The 20192-nt window shown below is 40.1% G+C and overlaps 1 protein-coding gene and 1 long non-coding RNA gene across 12 annotated transcripts in view; one reads left to right on the top strand and one right to left on the bottom strand.

Annotated features, from left to right (window-relative positions):
* Mecom (MDS1 and EVI1 complex locus) overlaps window positions 1–20192 on the top strand; it is a 562596-nt gene that overhangs the window by 264717 nt on the left and 277687 nt on the right. For all 11 annotated transcript variants that reach the window (XM_042278915.2, XM_042278917.2, XM_076573900.1 and 8 more), the window contains exon 2: window positions 17332–17675. In XM_042278915.2, coding sequence (XP_042134849.1) covers window positions 17332–17675 — 344 coding nt within the window. The remainder of the gene's footprint in view (window positions 1–17331; window positions 17676–20192) is intronic.
* On the bottom strand, window positions 761–1756 carry LOC121830099 (uncharacterized). The gene is made up of 4 exons (XR_006073026.2): window positions 1501–1756; window positions 1271–1411; window positions 1093–1192; window positions 761–967 (listed from the first exon to the last, which is right to left on the bottom strand). It is a non-coding gene; the product is annotated as an uncharacterized LOC121830099 (long non-coding RNA).

Below are 20192 nucleotides of genomic sequence, written 5' to 3'. Positions count from 1 at the left end.
ATTACATCCTGACCACATCCCCTCTCTCCTCTCCTTCTAGTTCCTCCCTCACCGCTCATCCACTTCTCCTCAGTTTCCCTTTAGAGAAAGGAAGACATCCAGGGATGTCAATCAAACAAGGCCTAACAAGTTGTAATAAGACCAGGCATATCTGCTCATATTAACCCAGTATGAGGAGTAGGGTCCCAAAAGCTGGCCAAAGAGTCAGAGACAGCTCCCGCTCCCACTGTTAGGAGTCCCCCAAAACACCAAGCTACACAACCATAGCATATGCAGAGCACCTAGCTTAGACCCATGCAGACTCCCTGATTGTCATGGATTCATTCTCAGGGAGCCCCTTTGAGTCCAGGTCTGTTGATTCTGTGGGTTTTCTTGAAGAATTATAATTCTTTGATATCTTTACAAACATGAGTGCTAGTCTTCAGGACACAGAAGGAAGCTGCTTAGGGGCCCAGTATAAACTTTGCAGCACACACAGATTCATGAAAAATTATTATAACATGATGTGTTCTTCAGTGCCTTTGTCTAGAGTTCTAAAGTGAGATATATGAACAACTTCAAATTTTATTACTTTCCAGTATTTTATTTATTGTATTTTTAATTTGATTATTTTGTCTACCACAAAATGTGTGTGCATGGTAATATTTAAAAGCATAGAAGAAACGTGAATAGTGGTGCATAGAGTTTGAGTGACTTGTTTGCGACAGAATAAACTTGGCACAAGTAAGGATTTGCTGTAAACAAAAGACTTTGTTTAAATGTAATAAAAAAAAACAGGGACAATAGCCTGCCATGTTCCCACATGTATTTAAGTACTCCCACAATGTAAATTTCACACAGTCCCATGAATCCTATTTATCAAAGCCGCTAGCAGGTATTGGGACGAACCAGAAGCCGTCAGTGTGTTGATTGATCACTCTTTTTGAGCAGTTCACTAGGATTACACAGCCACTCCAAAATCAACAGCCTGGAAGAACATGATAGGCTTTGAACAATGGCTGGAATGTTAGGTTAGCAACTGCCCAAGGTCAGTAAATACAGCAATTAATATTCATAAAACGTCTCAAGGCTTGACCTGGTGAGAGTACAGACCTGTTCAGGACAACTCAATTCCTTCTTCCTCGAAGGAACACTGGCTTCTCTTGGCATTTAATGGTGAGATTTCTGAGCTCTGGATGTACTGAACCTAAACCTTTTGGGGATACCATCGTGGCTGTGTTACACACACACCCAGTCGGGGCATGGCTTTTCCTCCCCACTCCAGACCTACCAAGCGTTTTGAATTTCATCGATTGTGCCACGATCGTTGTTACAAGTTCTCCAGTTCTTTTATCTGCCAGGTGTTTCAAGGCACGTGTTGTGCATGGAGTAATGGAATGGCATTTCTGTTGGAGAAACTGAACTGCTCTACCTACAAGATAGGGAAAGAAGCCAGTTAGACCATGGGACCCCCATTTTGCACGTTGGACTGAATTCATGGAATATTTTTGCTTCTTTTACCATCAAGTGTTCCTCATTGTTCCTTGGCTGATGATGTCCTCTTCAAATGTGAGCCTCCCTCCAGGCGTGTTTAGCCCAGTCTGCTTCTTACGTCATCACTGAGATTCTAGCTATGTACTGTTCTCAAATTACCTCATCTTTCTGCACCGTGTCAATAACCACATTGATCTTTCTTTGTATTTCATTTCAATAAGTGTCCATGTAAATATATATTGACAGGGAGTGGGGGAGAATGACTTGTTCACATAGCATTTCATCACCCTTTGTTACAGGAATACAGATAGACCTAAATGACAATGGCCTTTGTGAGCTGTCACAAGACTTAAAGACACAGAGCATTTTATAACAATAGTGAGTATGACTTTACAGCATCTGTGTTTTAGCTGAAAAGCTCATGAGAAGTGAAGATATGATTTATTTTGATTCTTATGACAACTTGGTGGCAGATGTGTTTTTAAAAGTCAATGTTGACCTATAGAAAAGGACATGTGAACTGCATCTTTATTTAAAATGTTCTAGTAGTCATATTAAAGAAGATGAAAGAGAACGATAAAATGGATTTTATTATGTTCTTAGACCCAATGTTTCCAAAATACATCTTTTTTTAGTCGGTATCAACCAATTATACCAATAAAAATTATCAACTAGGTATTTTACATTTTACTTGGATTAAGGTTTTTAAAAATCTGGAGTATAATAAAGTTTTAAACTTTCAGTGCATCTTAGTCTGGAGTTGCCACACTTCCAGTGGTCACTTGTCACATGCCTCTAGTGACTACCTTATTGGATATCATCAGACACAGGTGAAAAAACCCCAAGAGTTCAGACAGATTATAGGGTTTTTCTAGGGTCATAGAATTTCCTAGCTAGGCATGAGCTCAGGGATCCTCTGGCTTAGGCAGGATCTGAGGTTTATAGAATTCTGAGATTAGCATGTACTATGGGTTCAGACTGTTGAATAGGAAGCCATAGATCTTCTAAAGAAAGAATCCATTGTGTAAGATTTCTTTATTGCTCATTCCAGTAATAACATGTAGAAGAGAGAGAGAGAGAGAGAGAGAGAGAGAGAGAGAGAGAGAGAGAGAGAGAGAGAGAGAGAGAGAAGGGGAGGGGAGGGGAGGGGAGGGAAGGGGGAGGGGGAGGGGAGGGGGAGGGAGAGGGGGAGAGGGAGAGGGAGGGAGAGAGGGAGAGGAGGGGCACATATATGACTGGGTCTCACATGTCCCAGGCTGACTTCAAACCCTGACCTTCTGCTCTCTGAGCTTCTACCCTCTTGAGTGCTTCGATATGGATGCTAGGTCTGTGCAGTGTTATGAATGGAACTCAGGGCCTCACGCATGCTAGGCATATACTCAACCAATGGAGCTACATCTCTAGTCCCCAGGTTGTGTTTTTAAAACTACATTCCATGTGAACTTTGAATGCACCGCCTGCTTTGATGATAAATTATCCAATGTCTATATTCCTTTACAGCTCATTTCTGTGCCCTTCCTGGATTTATTCTTTTATTCAACAAATATTTATTGAGCATGTATTCTGTTTCAGATATCATTCTTGGCACTGCAAAGGCATCAGTGAAGAAGGCAAAGTCCCTTCCCTTGTGAAGTTATGCTCTCCACCCTACAGGGCATGGTTGCTTCACATCGGATGCTGCAATAAATATTGCTAGAGCAAAATTTACTGGCTGCATTTAAGATTGGCTAAAGGACTAATACAAATGCTGGAAGAAATGATAGAATTGTGGGCCATCCATGTGGAGACTTGTTTGTTTGTTTTTATTGGTTTTATAACAAAGGTAGTTGAAAAGGTTGCACAATGAGAAGAGCACAGTGCAAATTCTGAACTGATTGCACTCAGTTAAGTCCATGTCAGTATCTCAAATATGAGAGAGAGAGAGAGAGAGAGAGACAGAGACAGAGACAGAGACAGACAGAGACAAGGACAGAGGCAGACAGACAGGGAGTCTTAAAATAAAAATATATAGATTGGGGGTAAACGCTCACTTGTGTTATTGGAAGAGGGGAGCATTTTTACATAATGTTAAACAGATTGGTGACAAATTTGCTTGATACTTTGTGGACTTTTATGTTAGAACTTTCCAATTCAGAGAAAGAAAACGGTACCACTTAGTGCATTCAAGAGAACTGTCTTGTTTTAGCTAATATTTCTGAGTTAGTAAAATCATGAGAATTATTTGCTTTGGCTAAAAGCTTGGCTAGATCCTGGGACTCTTCAGTGAGTCAAGCACCCATAATCTGCCCTCAGGGAGAAGGGTCTGTTGGAGGTTCAGTAGATATATGCTCTATGCTCTAGTAGTCTTCCCTCTTTCAACTCTCTTGAATTTGGGGTATGCTGATTGTGTGTGTGTGTGTGTGTGTGTGTGTGTGTGTGTGAGAGAGAGAGAGAGAGAGAGAGAGAGAGAGAGAGAGAGAGAGAGAGAGAGAGAGAGAGAGAGACTCATGAACACTTGCACAGGATTTTGTCAGTGTAGCACATTTTCCAGGTTGTCTTATATGTCTGTATTTTTACGTATCTAAGGTTGTTTCTCAGAGGGGGTTATAATGTACTCATTTTCCACCTAGAGGAACTCTGTTCAGCCGGTTTTCCTCAGTCAAGGCTTTTCATTTGACCCTTTAAGCTATTTAAACTTTGAAGAAAAATGCAGATGTGCCCTACTGTTTGAAATGGTGTAGAGATCCGCTAGGATTAATTTAAAAATTTATAAATCCTGTGTACTATGCAAATTAATGACCTCTGACCTTTGTTCCAGGTGACTTATTTTGACTTAGCTATGTCCAAATAAATGTGTTTATATAAGAGAGCTCAGTGCTACCCAAACCTGACATATTAAGCATCTCCTATGGCTCATAATGTGTACCAGAGATGAGGACCACCCTCTGTTTTCTCATTATGCCAAATAATAGAAAGTGGAAATCACACTAATCCTTCCTTCTGTGTCTGCTGTACCCCTGCAAGTATGATAAACTCAATCCAATTAAAAGTCATTACCTCTCCAAGGCTCGGCCACAGTCTATAACCCTTTGTCTCACAGGCCTCCTGATTATCTGTCTTCATCATAAATACAATACTTAGCCATCTTTGGCTTTAGTTTTCCATTAATGAAAGAGAAGATAGATCACTGATGGACTGATGGGTGCACTCCTTGTTTTCTCTAGCACTCGGTGGACTTTTTTTTAGGGAAGGTTCACAGATGCTCGTTCTGCCCGGACATTCTCCTTATCTCCCTGTCAAGAGTGTAAGTCCTTTCCAATCAGCAATTTCACTTGATTGTTCTTTGTGACCCCCTCCCCCTGCCCCATGGGGCTTTGCATGTATAGTCTTGTTGACTGATATTTTGTTGCATGTTGGATCGATGTGGGTCACAGTTTTAAGACTTAATAGTGATGACAAGTATTTAAAAAAAATGAGTGGAGACCTACTATAACAGAAAAAAGGGGGGCAAGGGTAATCACTATGTAATTCGGAATACTTCAGGTATCACTCTTCACGGAGCTACATTACAGAATTTTTCTCTTGAATAGTCTTGATTCACCCAGATTTACATGGACTTGTCGTCAGTGTATCTCAGTGAGCAGTGTCAGATGCTTTGGGGCAGAACTCATTGTTGTTGGTTTTCCTAAGAGCTGGATTTCACAATGTTGAAAAGTAGATATCTCTTCCGTTCATTGTCCCACTCATGTTGCCCACCTCAGCTCTCAGCTGTTGGTTTCAGAGGATTCTCATAATCTTTCTTCCTCTGATGCTGCAACAATGTATGAATGTCATTGTGCTTGACCCCAAAATGGATGTTTGGATCTGTTATCTTCATTAAGTAGTGTGATGCCAGATTTTATTGAATCTAATTTTCATAGCTGTACCCTATTGAAAAAAGCTTATTAAAGAATATTTATCACAAGAAGTCCTTTAAAATGATCTTTTCACCCCATAGGAAATAACAAAAGCACTCAGGTGTGCCTTTCTAGTTAGTTAGAGTTAAGTCTGACTTGTGGCAGCTGTGGGTAGCACTTTGGTGAGATCATGGGGAGTCGGTTAGCAGCAGGACTGCTAATCTTCTGCTAACTGTTGTGCTGGGTGGACACAGCTTCCAGGCTAACCTGGCCAGCCTCCTCTCTTGGTGCGTCAACTCTTCTGAGGTCAATTAAACCCATTGGCCTATTTGGAACAGCATCTGATTGCAGCTGAAAGATGATGTCATAGTGTGGCTATGGACAGCAGTTGGGAGGTACACTGAGCCTGGAAGGCAGTGCCATGCCATTGGGTAGAACTTGGAGTCCTCATCAGTGAAGTCTACATGTGAAATACATGCTCGTCAGTTATGTCACAGAGACCCCTCCTCCTCTGAGCAGTTTTCTCTTGGCTCATCCTGTAACAGAAAAGTGAGTGAGCCACTTGAGAACCTGCTGGAACTGCCATTTTCTGAGTTATCTGTAGGTTCAACAAGATCAAATAATTCCTATGTTCATCTTCACAAGAACTTGGTGATATTCTAAAATACACATGTATAAAAATTATATTTCTACCAAAAATTAAAATTAAGAAGTATATTCTAAACAAACCAAAGGAATAAACTAGTGCACAGTGTGGTTCCTTGGAACTTGTAGGGGATGGGAGAAGACTCTTGGGGACAAAGTCCCTAGATATTTCCTCTTTAACAAAATAACAGAACTTGCCTTTAACCTACACAACCCTCCTGCGAACTTTGTCATCGCTAGGTCAGGTCCAATGATTACTGCAGTGCCACAGCCATTTAAATACTTGTTGCTACACCAAACTGCTTAGGAACAATGACAGGAAGAGAAAGTGAGTTCAGTAGACACATTTCCATATGTGTGAATATCTTCCATCTGTTGTTGGTTGAATCTCTGCATGGGAGGAGTTTGTAGATACAAAGGGCCAATGGCATATGGTTTCCATCAGTCTAAGGCTGGAGATGCCCAACTGCACAGAAACTTACAAGCATTTCTTCTTCCATTCTTCACTGTTCTGAACCTCAACTAGTCCTCTTCTGTTGCCGGACAAATACTTCCTCCTGTCCCTGTCTTTGCTGCTCAGTGCTAAGCTCCATGCTGGTAGAAGCTTTATTGTCTTCAGTTCCATATCTGTCCTATCAACCTTGTGAAGCTTCAGTCACAACATGATACTGAAAAAAATATCTTCAAATGGATGCATGAGGAAGCCTGAATGACAGCATTTGGCAAGGGCTACCACCTTGACAGTTGTTAATTTGATTTCTCTTTGAATGCTAGAAAGGGATTTAAACCTGGACCCCTTTGCAGTCTTTCCACAGGATTTCAATGGGGACATGCAGCGGAAGTGTTCAAATCATATTGGTAATACCTGGAACATCTGTTTAAACCTTCACTTTCATAGTACGAGCCCACCAAAGATTTTAAAAGTCAAATGTATATTTATTCCATGGAGGAAACTTTATCAACCAGTACAAAAGTTTACTGGCACCAGCTCGTGATATAATGGGCAGTTTAAATCCTGCTAACTGCAAATAATTTTTCAACAGTGTTTATGATTGTGGTAGAGTTTAGTGAGGTAGAAGTACAGATAGCATAAATATTTCAACAAAAGCCTATTGTGCCAGCAACATAAATAAATTAGGCCCAGTTTGTAAATAAATTTAGTTTTGCAAGCATTTATAATCTTCTCTTGCTATAAACTATAGTAATTTATTCAGAAGAGGCCCTGGATGCCTTTCTTAAGAAGTCACTTGTCATTAGGAGACGCTGCCTGGTGCCCGTCAACTGTCTTAGACTGTGTGACTCAACTAGGCAGGAAGGATACTATACAGACCACCTAATGCTACTAGTTCTTACACATGTTGATAATGACAATTCCCAGACTCCAGGCACAGTTTGGTAGTCTATGAAGTTGTCATATTATATCAGTTCCTTAAATACCTAGCTTGTGTTACCACTTAACAATGTTGAAATTACCCCTTCCCAATCATAAGTGCAGCTGGTGTATATATACATATACACATATACAAACACATCTGTTCACATTTTTCTGAAAACAATTTTTACAAAGTGTATAATGTTTTCTCAAATTAAACAAAAACGTTTTCCTTTATGTTTTCAGTGACATTCCATCCCCCTGGTTTTGAATGATTTCACGTTTCATGTGATGTGGTGTTGGGAAATTCAATCTGGCCCCCTTTAGAGTGCAGAAGGGGACAGCAGACGGCACTCTGGCAACATCTAGACTTATTTACACCAAAGCTGTTATATTTGCAGTAAGGCAGAGTCTCAGCTGAATTGAGGGAATTTCCCCATCATGTTGCTTTATGACACAAATCACTGCTGTCTTTTTATTAACAAACCTGTGACAATAAGGACCACGTCTCATTAAAAAAGTACCCTAAGTTTGAGAGTCTAACAAGATTTCGTTCTTCGGGTACTCTGCTTCTCATCAAGCCAATAGTGTGGTTATGCGAGTGTTTAATTGCCTGCTCACATTCCTCTTTATCAGCAAGCCACGACTCCCTCTTCTGCCCGACACGCACAATTATTTTCTTTGTGCAGGACTCCTGGCTGGAAGAAAGTTCTGTTTTGTAGGAGTAGGGAAATCTTCATTGGGTCTATTGTGGAATGGACCTGAACTCCCCCCCCCCCTCCCATCTCAGGCAAAGCAGCTTGGCTCACATGTACCGAGCGAAGGCTCTCCAACTCCTCTACTTCCCGATCTTCATTTTCTGGAGGCAGTTTTGACTCTTTTCTCCCAGGAAATACTGGGATTCAGTATACGACTGGACGTTTTCTTCCATCCTTAGCTCCTGAGGTTTGATCTCTCCTTCTGAGACAAGAAGGCTCTTCTGCCAAAAGCCACCAAGCCACACTTAGGTAGCTGGAACAAACCGGCTGCGGCACTGGGGTCCCAAGCAGAACCGAGTGAAGCAGAGCTGTGGTCAAAGAGACCAGTGCTGCCCATCAGCACAGGCACATTAATGCTCCCTCATGTCTCAGCCACCTTTAAACACTCTTTGTAAAGAAGCAAATCAGATCTCTCCTTAGCATGCTTTCCTCTGAAACCACCATCAACAACATAAACAAATTAGCCATAGTAAACCACATATTCTGCCCACAGACAAACCACAGCCCTCACCAGAGGGCAGTGTACTTAATGTGAGAACAACAGCCCGGCTTTATAAGCCTCCACTGGGAATCAATTCCAGTTTCACTGGTTAGAGCTGGGCTGGGGAGCCAGAGTACACTTTCTCCTAGGTTACAGGTTGTGGGAAATCCAATGAATTTCCAAAGTGTCTTTCTAGGAAACACATTTTCTAAGTTTTTGGCATGCCAAGCTTTGAGCATTTTCCGGTTTTCATTATTGCTTGAATAGAACGGACCTGGACATGAACTTGCCCAACATGCTTGTTGAATGGGATTAGAAACGGGGTCTACAGTGTGTGGTGGCTCCAGAGTTCAGAGGTGTTGCCAGTTGGGGACCTCTAGGCAACTGCCTCTTTCACTCCTGCTTTCCCAAGCTTTATGGTCCTCCATCTTGGCCCCTGGGGAGTTGTGAAATATTCTCTATACCTTCCTCATGCTGATATACTTCCTTTCTTGACAATGGCTAGTCCTAAACCATCGTGTCCAGCCCTAAACCAATGTGTTCCGTCATCAGTACATTCCTCCTCTGATAGTGTTTTCTTAAATACCTGTTTAAACAGTGATTTAGATAAGAGTGTCCCATTTGTGTGCAGCAGGAAATGCCTGCCTTCTTTTAGATATGCTGGCAAATAATTGCTGTAGATAGGGCTTGCATACTGAAAGGTTGTACTCTGCTTAGTGCAGATGCCTAAGAAGTAATCTGCCAGTAGGTTATGATGTAAATACGGGGTATTTCTACTTTACTTTAAATGAATCTGAAAGAAAGTCACTTTGGGGATATAAAAGGATTATGAAAAAAGCTATCAGGTCAGAGGTCACCAAAAATCTCTTAAAAATTTGTATTGCTAAAAGAGTGACTGTACTGTGGAAGGAACATTGGCATGTACTGAGCCTGGTCCTACCTGGTCTTCCAGTCTGAACTGGTCACTAGGCTCCCTAACAACAGACTATGCCAAACATTAACCTGGTCATGCTTTCTCTCAGGGCATTACCCACAGACCTTTAGTGTCTCTATTTTGGTTATCTTGGAGTCTGTAAATAGATGCCCAAAGGCGTTACTTATACCTCAATTATGAATTTTCTAGCAATTTCTTTCCATAACCATTTGAAAAATGCTCAGCACCATTTCTGAAGAGAAGCTTCTGGAAGCAGCTAAGCCCATCTCATAATAGGAGTACCCATTTAATTCTCAGACTATATTGCTCAGTGAAGTGTCTGTGGAATTCCTAGGATGGTGGGAAAACTCTTAACCAGATTTACAAGCCACAGGAAAGGCAAGAGCTATGCCGTAATATGAGAAATATATATATATATATATATATATATATATATATATATATATATATGCTCTCTGTAAGTCCTTTGTTTTCAGTCCCTCTGGTGTTCTCGGCCATCTCCTCTGCTGCCTCTCCCAACCCTCTTTCTTTCTGCATCTTTCTGACAGCAGTGCTTTTAGGGACTAGTGTGGGGTAGCAAGGCCTACAGGGAAGAGATGAAATAGGTCACAACAAGGAGGCTGTCAGGAACACTGAGAGCAAAAAGGATCTTGGAAGACCATTAAGAAAACCTTGCATGCCAAGCCACGTTGGCAGGCTGTGTCACAAATACACCATAGAGACTCAGATGCTACAAATAGGGACCAGAGTCTAAACATGCCACTGAAGAGTGTTTTCTTGTCACCCTTTTCTGGGACCAAGGTGCTTTGAAGACTGTTTGCCTGTGACCTCTCTGGACGGTGACCTCTAGGAGACACCTCTGTTTTGGATCCTGTGCTGCTAGATTCTAGTAGAATCCTTTGCAGCTCGTTTGTCAGCTTTTTGGAAATCTATTTTCCTCACTTTTATAGTTTCCTTTCCTCATTTAATCGGGATGTTATATTTCATTTTGGGGGACATTTTCATAGAGTGTTTCAATGGCCAGCTCATTGTCTCCTCCTTTGCTCTGTTCATGCATGTGGTATTACTTGGGCTCCTCCCTTCCCCCCAAACCCAGCATGTTTTCAATGGCTCTGTTGCTGGTGGAGACGAGCTGGCCCCTGAGGTCCAGCTTTCTCATAAATGTGCCTCTGTCACCACTCTGGAATTGTCCTGAGGAGGGAAGAAGAGAATGTCCTGTTTTAATTTGGAAAGGAAACTGAAGTCTTCCTTCTCCCTCCCCTGGCCACTGGTCAGCATGCACGGACTCATAGACTGGTGTCCATATGCTCACGTCCTCTTTGGAGGTCCCTGGTGGGGTTCTGAGGTTTGGCCAAGCCTCCTCTCCTGGAGCTGGGCTCACATCCTCTGCACTCAGCCACGTGTAATCCTTCCTGTCTGCCTGTGAGTTGGGCACAAAGTACCGGCGCTTGGGCCCACCCTCTTCTTTAGTAGCAATTAACCTTTACTACAGAGCTTCCTTTGAAGTTTGCTCATGTTTTTATTACAAAACTGCAATGAGGAACATAATGGGGGGAAATGTCTAAATTTCTGAGTTACCTAATCTGTTCAATTCCCTAGCTGGGCTTCTCTTGGCGGCTGTTCCGTGCAGCTATGATCTCAGCCAGTCTGCCCGAGATCTCAAACCTTGTTTCTGTCTCAGCCTATTTTTAAGATTAGGGAGCTACTAAACAGCCCCCCCCCACAGGCATGCACACACACGCGCGTGCACACAGACAGACACACACAGATACACACACAAACACACACATACATACACACACACTGACTTACACACACTGACACAGACACACACACACACACACACACACACACACACACACACACACACACACACACACACACACACCACTCAGATACCAGCAAATGCACATGGAGATGCATATTACGGGCAAGTTTGTACAGCCAAGTCAACATGATTTTTTGTTTGATCACTCTGCTGTTTAGCTAAACTAGAGCTATGTGCTCTAAATATTAGCATGAATATTGCATTAGTTGCTGAACATTTTCTATCAATGAACTGATGTGATAAGCAGAAAGGAGAAACATTTCCGCTACCATCAGTGAGGACAACAAATGCTATGAATGGGCTGAAACTCGGAGTTTGAATGGCATCTGCCCAGAGATTTTCAGTTAGACTCAGCAGAGAGGCCAAAGGAAACAAATGGTGAGTTATATAAATCCCACAAAAGAGAAAGCATTTTAGGCCAGCCTTGCAAATAAGGGCCAAAGAATTATGAGTGAAATGGCATTTTTTTTCTTTTTTTTCCTAGCCTGCCGTTCACAGGCGCTCCAATAAATGAAATCATTTTTCCTCTGCTTTTCACTCAGTAGTAAATCACTAGTAATCCAAGGCTGGGAGAAAAGCAACTATGAAACTCAAAGAAAATATGAGGGGACGCCCCACCCATGTCAGCATAGGTGAAGACTTTCTAAGAAAACAGAAAAACACAAAGACAAGGTGAACTTAGTTCCACTAGAGTTAAAAAGTGATTTTACCATATCAAATGGCAAATTAGTGGGAAAATGAATAAAATCCCATCAAATGGCTAATTTGTCTATCATTAATAAGACAGATTTGAAGTTCATTTAAAAAATAGAGAAAACAATGCTAATTTGTAATGAATGACTGATAAAATATTTAGTCTTAGTAATCACTAGAGTATAAATTAAAGAAACAACTGATCAAAATGAAAAACAGAACATAGTAGTACCTGTGAGTATTGTTGGCAGGCGTATAAATTGATAAATGCATTTGGGAAAGAAACTGCCAATACTCACTAGGTTTTATTTAGTTTTAAATAGGGATCCCATCTAAGGAAATTGAAATGGGTGAATAAAAATATTTATATAAAGAGTATTTATTTTGCTGATACTTTGCTACCAAAAAAAAAATCCCCATAGCAACATGAATACTACAGAAACAGTTCACTTACTATGGATTCTTTTAATGGAAGTATATGTAGCAATTACATGTAAGTTTATTGGAAAAAAGAGAAACTGTTCACAATAAACTATCAAATGAAAAAGCTGAACAATAAACTCAAGAGCCAATACTTTGGGTGAGACAAACTTCTAGACATATCTTTAAAGAAACTAAAAAGCAAGTGGCCTATGAATGAAAGACAAGACAGGGTGTGAACAGTTGCTAACTGTAGACATCCAACTTAGTACATTTTACTATCATATTTCACATTTGAATAATGGAAAGTTGTTTTTCTCATCACTTTTCCCCACCAGATTGTGGTGAGTGTCAAAACTGGAAAGTATGGATACAGCAATGGAGCTATTATTATTATTGGTATTACCCTTTCAATTTCCCCCTTGAATTTTTTTCTAAATAAAACTCTTCCCAGCTTGAAACCTGGATAGTTATTCAAAGAGCCACAGAAATACGTAGAATCTAACTGAAGTATGGGTTGTTGCTTTGTCTCCAAAGACATTAGAATACTTAAAATTTGAAGTGAAGGGGTTGATTTCTAGTAGTATTTCCCAGATCATTTGCCTCCAATCCAACAACAAGTTTTTCTCTCTGTCCTCACTGGGTTAATGACATTACAAAGGATTCATGAAGCAAATTACAGTTGGAGGCAGCTCAGCTCCAAGAAGTTACAAGGGTTATTTATCTTTATGGGCCCACTGATGTATGTCACACTCCCTACCTGATACTTACCTATTGTAAATGTGCTCAATCTGTCAGAGCAATATCCAGGAAATCTTTAATTGACTACAGCTATAGCCCAGGGAATAGATATACCAATTTCCCCCCAATAACAGAGATTTAATGGAGATAGAATAATGGAGGTTGTTTTTCATTTAGATGGAATGTTTTAGTAGCTTTTTGAAGAGTTATTGAGTAATGTCCATAAAGATGTTAGTTTATTTTCACTTATGCAAATATTCAACATGGTGTGATAAACTGCATTCATGCTGAAAACTTTATAAATACTAGATTGTATTAAAATATGATTGTATGTTTTGATAGGTGAAAGTCAGCAGTTTTATAATTTCCATTTTTGTCATCCCAGCCCTTTTTATATTTAATTCAAATGATGCTAGCTGGAAGACAAATTGCCTAGGCTTTCGTCTATGATAAAGCCTGCATGTGGGTGACTAGAACTGAATCTTTTCCCACACTTGCTTGATTGCTGTAAGTTGTTCTTTAGGCTTAATCAAAATGTTATTTTGTCATTGCTAGCAGGGTTGTATTTGGGTTTAAGTTCTAATTCTCATGTGGAGCCAGCAGGGCACATGCACATCTTGCTGGAGCTGGGACTCGGCACCCTTGCTTAGGCTCTGCACCTGCAGAGTTTGTGGGTAACAGGGAGACGATGGGACTCGCTATGACAGTGGCAAAGCACAGACATGATTGTCTCAATCTTTCTCTAGGATCTGAGACTCCTTTGCTGAACTTGACAGTAGGATTGATTAACTCAGAGAGGAAACAGAGGAAATTTTCCTGGCCTTTCAGAGAGAATTACTGGAAGAACATTGTTCTATTTATTTAGGTGCCTTTTTATTTTCTACTTCTTAGATGGGGAAGTTTTATAAATTCCATAATGTTCTTCATTTTGTAGGATTCCTCAAAGGAAATAGAATCCTCACAATGAGCAATAACCCCCTTTGAGGATTTCTATCATAGCTTTCCATTTAGGGCAGTTGAATGCTACACTTCTGGAGAGATGGCATTGATTTTAATTTCATTCATTCATTCATTCATTCATTCATTCATTCATTCATTCATTCATTTTCTGAGACATGGTAACTATAGCCTAAGTTTGTTTCAAACTACTGACCTTACAGAATCATCCTGCCTCCAGTCCTCCAAGGAGCTGGAACACAGGGCTGTGTTACCATGTCTGGTGTGGAAATGGTTTCTGTAAGTTTTTTCTGCATCTAAACTATCAATAAATATTTTGATGAAGCATAGAATTAGATGGAATTTTCAAGCACATTCGTATCCTGATGATATTTCTTTGGATGTTATTAAAATAGTTTATTTTGATACTAGATATGAATGAAAAGTCTAGTAATTTACTGTGTCCCACTTTATTTCTTTAAGGTTGTTAGGATCAAAATATTTTCCAATTTTAGTAGGAAAACATTGATTTGGCATAATAGGTATAATAGGTCAGTAAAATTATATGCAAGGTTAATAGTCTATTTAATGAGGATTCATTAAACAGCTATGTGCAGATGACTTGGAGAATTCTTGTGAAGTGAGAATTCTAACACCTACCTTTCCTAGGGTCTATTTCCTTGTTGGAGATAAAACAGGCAACATATTAACTCCTAAGTGCAATGCATGTTATTTGGTTGCAGAACTGAGAGGTAAATGCTGTAAGCTTAACGAGGAAGGAAATGCTTGTGTTGACTGAGATGCTCACGGATACTTTGGAACTCACCTGGAATTTGACCTGGAAGCAAGACCGGTAGTTGGTTAGAAGGTAGAAGTGGATAACCAGGATGGAAGAATTCCTTGCCAAGTTTAGAAAGCAAAGATCAGTTTGCAGTCTAAGCATTCCTGTTGAGTATTGAGAATTAGAGGGATGACTTAGAGAGAGAGAGAGAGAGAGAGAGAGAGAGAGAGAGAGAGAGAGAGAGAGAGAGAGATTTTTTTCAAACAAAGAGTTTCTTCTTTAGCTTGAGGTTCTGGGAGCCAATGGAGTCTGTTGAGCAGGAAAGAAGGTGTGCCCGGAAGATGAATTCAGTATTGAGGGCTACAGTCAAGAGACTGGTTAGTCTAGAGACCAATGGAGCTCAAGCACTGTTAGGAAATTCAGGTGTGCAAAGTGAATTGAAAGAATCAGACGAAATTAATGAATTTTGAGGAAGAATAGATTATAAGAAAAGGTGAACAAGCTCTGTGTTACTTTTTATCTCATGTGGATAATTAGGGGAAAGATAACATTCCTAATTGAACTGAGGGAATGGACAAGGTGCTTGACTGGAGAGCAGGTGACAATGTTTACATTTTCAGACATACTGAACTTGAATGATAATGAATCGCATGCTGAGAACTATGTAACAAACACAAGCTTGCACTCTGTACTTCTGTCACATGGTTGGTACAAATGATATTCTCTCGATGTTTGAATCAAAATCTAACCCTTCATTAAAAGATAGCTTTGCATGGATTATCACTTTGTGTTTTCTGAAACTGTGAGAGGCAGGACCCAATTCTCGATGAACAGTTCATGAATAGTGCGCATTCCTGTAATGAATCAGGGAAGAAATTGGGGATAGAATGTGTCTTCTATCTTGTAGCCTAATAACCCATCTTAGAAGGCTTTAATAGCACATACAACTGCAGGGTTGGCAGGAGAGTAAAGGTCACTAATCTGAGACTAGAGTTCTTCCCTATCACAAATAACTCATGATTACCCAGGCTGTGCTAGAAATGCTATGACAATCACAAGCCAACCAATCTACCTTCTGGTGGTTCTGACCAGAGTCAGCGTCATCATTTTAGCCCTTTGTTTCTTTCTTCTGTCCTTGAAGCTCTTATGAGTCAAACCAATGAGAGATGACCTTCAGTTCATAACCCTAGTAGAAAGAAATACATGCCTATTTGCTTAAGGACTATGGCAATTCCCTTCAGCTGGTAGGAAATTCTATTTAGCCACTATTCTTTCCATTCCCCTACTTAGGCCCCAAAGTCCCCACATATATTCCATGTTGACCTCAGAGTCTCATGGCACACTCAAGGATTTTGGTGCAGAGTTGTGCTGTTATGTCTCTAACGCCTCTGTGATCATTTCCAAATTCTTGCAGCCTCTCTGGGATTCTCTATGCAGAGGCAGTCGAATCCCTCTCACTTGCTAGTCTGGAGAATTTTTTTTCTCTTTTTGGGTATACCCAGAGCACCCTCCTATCTTTTTACTCTGAAGATTTGTTATTTTTGTTTTATGTATGTGAATGTTTGTCTGCATGTGTGTATGTGCACCATGTGCTTGTCTGATGCCTATGGAGGCCAGAAGAGGGCGTCAGATTTCCTGGAACTATAATTACAAGTGGTTTTAATGGATTACTGCATAGGTGCTGGGAACCAAACCCCAGTCCTCTGCAAGAACAGCAAGTACTCTTAGCCATTGAGCAAGTTGACCAGCCCCCCAAATCTACATAATTTAAAAAATGATTTTAGCTTTTAGTACTTTTGAGTTTCTGTAGAATAAGCTATGGAAGCAAGGAAATACCAAGGACTTGGTGATTTGTTTGAGACAGGAAGGAAAAAAAATAAGACAAAAAACTAATGGGAAGAACAAACACAAACTAATATTACCATCAATAATCAGGCTACACAGATTTAAGCCTTTTTACACATGGCAGCCTTTGGAGTCCTTGATATCCTGTTGCATTAATTTAAGGTTCCACAGATTGATTGATTCAGCTCTCTGATATGGTATATTTAGGATGGCTTGGGGAGTAGTTGTCTTCGTACTTCTTATCTCTATTTTATTCAGACCAATAAATAAGCTACTGGGTGATCTGCATGTGAGTGATGGGTGGGGCTGGCCTATGCAAGTATTAACAGTTGAGGATTAACATACTTGATTTATTACTTTATCCCAGATAAACCAGAAGCCATAATCAAGCACTCCTCCCCTCTGAATAATAGAGATTCTTACTGGGACACATTTTAACAATGGCCTTCTCTGTTTACCTTGCAGTGAACAACTTACTACAGTCTCTACCCCTGTGGAATTTGTCTTGGTTTATTAGTAGAAATTCATGAAGTTCTTATTTATTTGCAGGTAATGAGTGTGCTTATGGCAACTACCCTGAAATACCTTTGGAAGAAATGCCAGATGCTGATACAGATGGGATAGCCAATGCTCCCTCTCTCCACATCCAAGAGCCATGCTCTCCGGCCACATCCAGTGAGTCATTCACTCCCAAGGAGGGCTCTCCTTACAAAGTCCCCATCTACATCCCTGATGACATCCCTATTCCTGATGAATTTGAACTTCGAGAGTCAACTATGCCTGGAGCAGGACTTGGAATATGGACCAAAAGGAAGATTGAAATAGGTGAAAGGTTTGGGCCATACATGGGAGAGCAGAGGTCGGACCTGAAAGATTCCAGTTACGGATGGGAGGTAAGAATGCCTTTTGAGTTAGCACACATATGCATTCAGGACTGTAAAGAATAGATTAATTATGTGTGTGGCCATGAGGATATTCCATTTGTGGGAGCATGTCTTCAAGGTGATGTTTAAGAATAAACTCTCTTACAATCTCATTGCTTGATAAAGTGATGTGTTGCTTAAAGGGATAGCATGATAAAAGGGATCTCAACTGAAGAATGGTAGAGGCAGCATATCAATTTAAAAAGATGAAAAGAAGAGGTTGTGGTTTCTGAGTTATCATTCAGAAAATTGGATCTGGCCATCTTAAAGAGCACGCAGCATTAGCAGACAAGCTCGCTCATAGACATGTATGCTGTATGTGATCTTTTAGGAGGCAGAAAAGTGTGGAAGAATTGGAGTAAAGCATATGTTTTCTCTATTTTGTAGCTGTAGGTCAATTTGGTTTTACTTTAGTTCTATATTTTCATTTACCTCTATCCTCCTCTTATATACTTTACCTCTTTTTAATAAAAGAAGACCATTTTTTAAATTCTATATGCTTCTTCAAAGTGTGCACAGTAGTCATCACTGAAATCTGTGATGATTCTTTATATTTAAATTGATATAATGAAAATTTCATATATTAAAATAAGAGTGCTAAGTGATTATAAAATTAATCACTAGTTTCAGCTGTACATTGCATAGAACCCATCAGGCAGCATCCAACAATTGATGTCATTAATTACAGTATCTACCTTAATTTTATTTCAATAAGGACAGGCAATGTGCAGTTCTAAAGTTATCATTTTGTACCAATGCACTGTATGTCTGTGGGTGTGCACACATATACTTTATATTTAATTTTTTTTAGTTCCATCCCTATTGCTTGAGATAGAGGTTTTTATTGACCAGGATATCTTGGAACTCTCACTCCTCCCGATTTGACCTCCCTAGTGGATGCTGGGATTACAGGCTTACGCTATCAAGTCTGGCTTATTTTTATAGCTTAAAAAGTGATGTGACTAAATCATAACATCATAATTTCTGGAAAATCCAGTCTGTAGCAGAAAAACTTGTAGGCGACTTCTGCATAGGTCAACAGTTGTAGAGATGTGAGGGAACTCTTCCTTCACAGAATTTCAGCCGGATGGAAATCAGATAAACAGGATTTATTTTGGTATGTTCCCTTAATATTTATGATCATTAATAGAATATCGGGTTAGCTTTTAAATAGAAATGAATCTACAGTGCCTGCAGGATGTAATTCCAGCTTTTTGTCCTCTTGCCTTATATATGTCCCCTTGTAAAACTTATTCAAAATTCCACAATGAAAACAGCCCCAATTCAAATTCTGAAACACCAAAAGTTAAGGATCGAGCATGATTACAAGTGAGCATGCCTTCTGAGGTTTTGTCGCTGACCATAACCTTGGGACGGCTGTGCTTTAGTAAAGTACTTTTTAGACACATGTATCAATAAGAGATTTTTAAAGATCACCATAGCATTAATGGATATGTGAGTCTGAATAGATTTTAAGGCAAATGTGTGTAAATTTTACATAATTATAGTTCACCTTAAAATAATGGCTCTAAACAGTCTAATAATAATTAACTCATTGAACTTTTATTACGAAATTTGCAGAGTTATGTGAGTAGAGTCCTGGTCAGGGTTCTCCAGAAGTCTAGGAATACACTGAGCTTAACCGTGAAATCAGTTTGCAATTACAGGGTTGGAAAGTACAGGGTGGAACCTTTTTAGATACAAAGCATATGGATTGGGTATGGACCTGGGGAGACTTCTGCATTTAAAAGTAATTGTATTTTTCTCCTTGGAGGAAAATGTCTTCAGCATACACACAAGCAGATATTTACCTTAAGCAATATAAAATTATTTCCTTTGTTATGCTGAAATGCAGCTGCACAGCTGTTTTGATTGCCTAGAATTCAAGATGACTTTGCAAAATAGCTCATGGCTTTCTGACTGAAGATCACTCACTCAGTTTATGTCCTTTTTAGAATCCAGCTGATGGCCAGGTATATAGTATTCTTTGTTATTTTAATATTTGCTCTCTTAAAATTTTTTGCATTTATGTGTTTGTGCGTGCATGCATGCATGCACACACATACTCCTGAGTGCCACCACACACATGTGGAAGTCAGAGGACGACTTGTGGGAGTCAGCTCTCTCCTTCTAACATGTCGTTCATGGGAATCAAGCTCAGGCTGGCAAGCTTGCAGCCAGCCCCTTTGCCTGATGCGCCACCTTGCTTGCCTTCCCCACAATTTAGAGTGTGAGTTGTGTACTCCAGAGATGTAACGACCAAGGCTGTTGAGAAGGCTCGTCATGGCTTTGGCAAACGCTATCCTTGGTGGTGGAGCTGAGTCCTTGACTCTCTCTGCTTAATATGAAATCCACTTGCCACGAGCTCAGGCCCTTTCCCCCAGCGTTTTGCCCACTCCTGTGTGCTCATTTTGAATTGTCCCCGCAGCATATACATCTTTAATTGTAGTTCATTCTCCTTTTAATCTGATTAACCTGTGATTGTAT

The sequence above is a fragment of the Peromyscus maniculatus genome, chromosome 6 (assembly GCF_049852395.1).
Source record: "Peromyscus maniculatus bairdii isolate BWxNUB_F1_BW_parent chromosome 6, HU_Pman_BW_mat_3.1, whole genome shotgun sequence".
NCBI classification, from domain to species: domain Eukaryota; kingdom Metazoa; phylum Chordata; class Mammalia; order Rodentia; family Cricetidae; genus Peromyscus; species Peromyscus maniculatus.
Note: the sequence above shows the minus strand (reverse complement) of the source record. Positions and strands in the feature narration are given on the sequence as shown.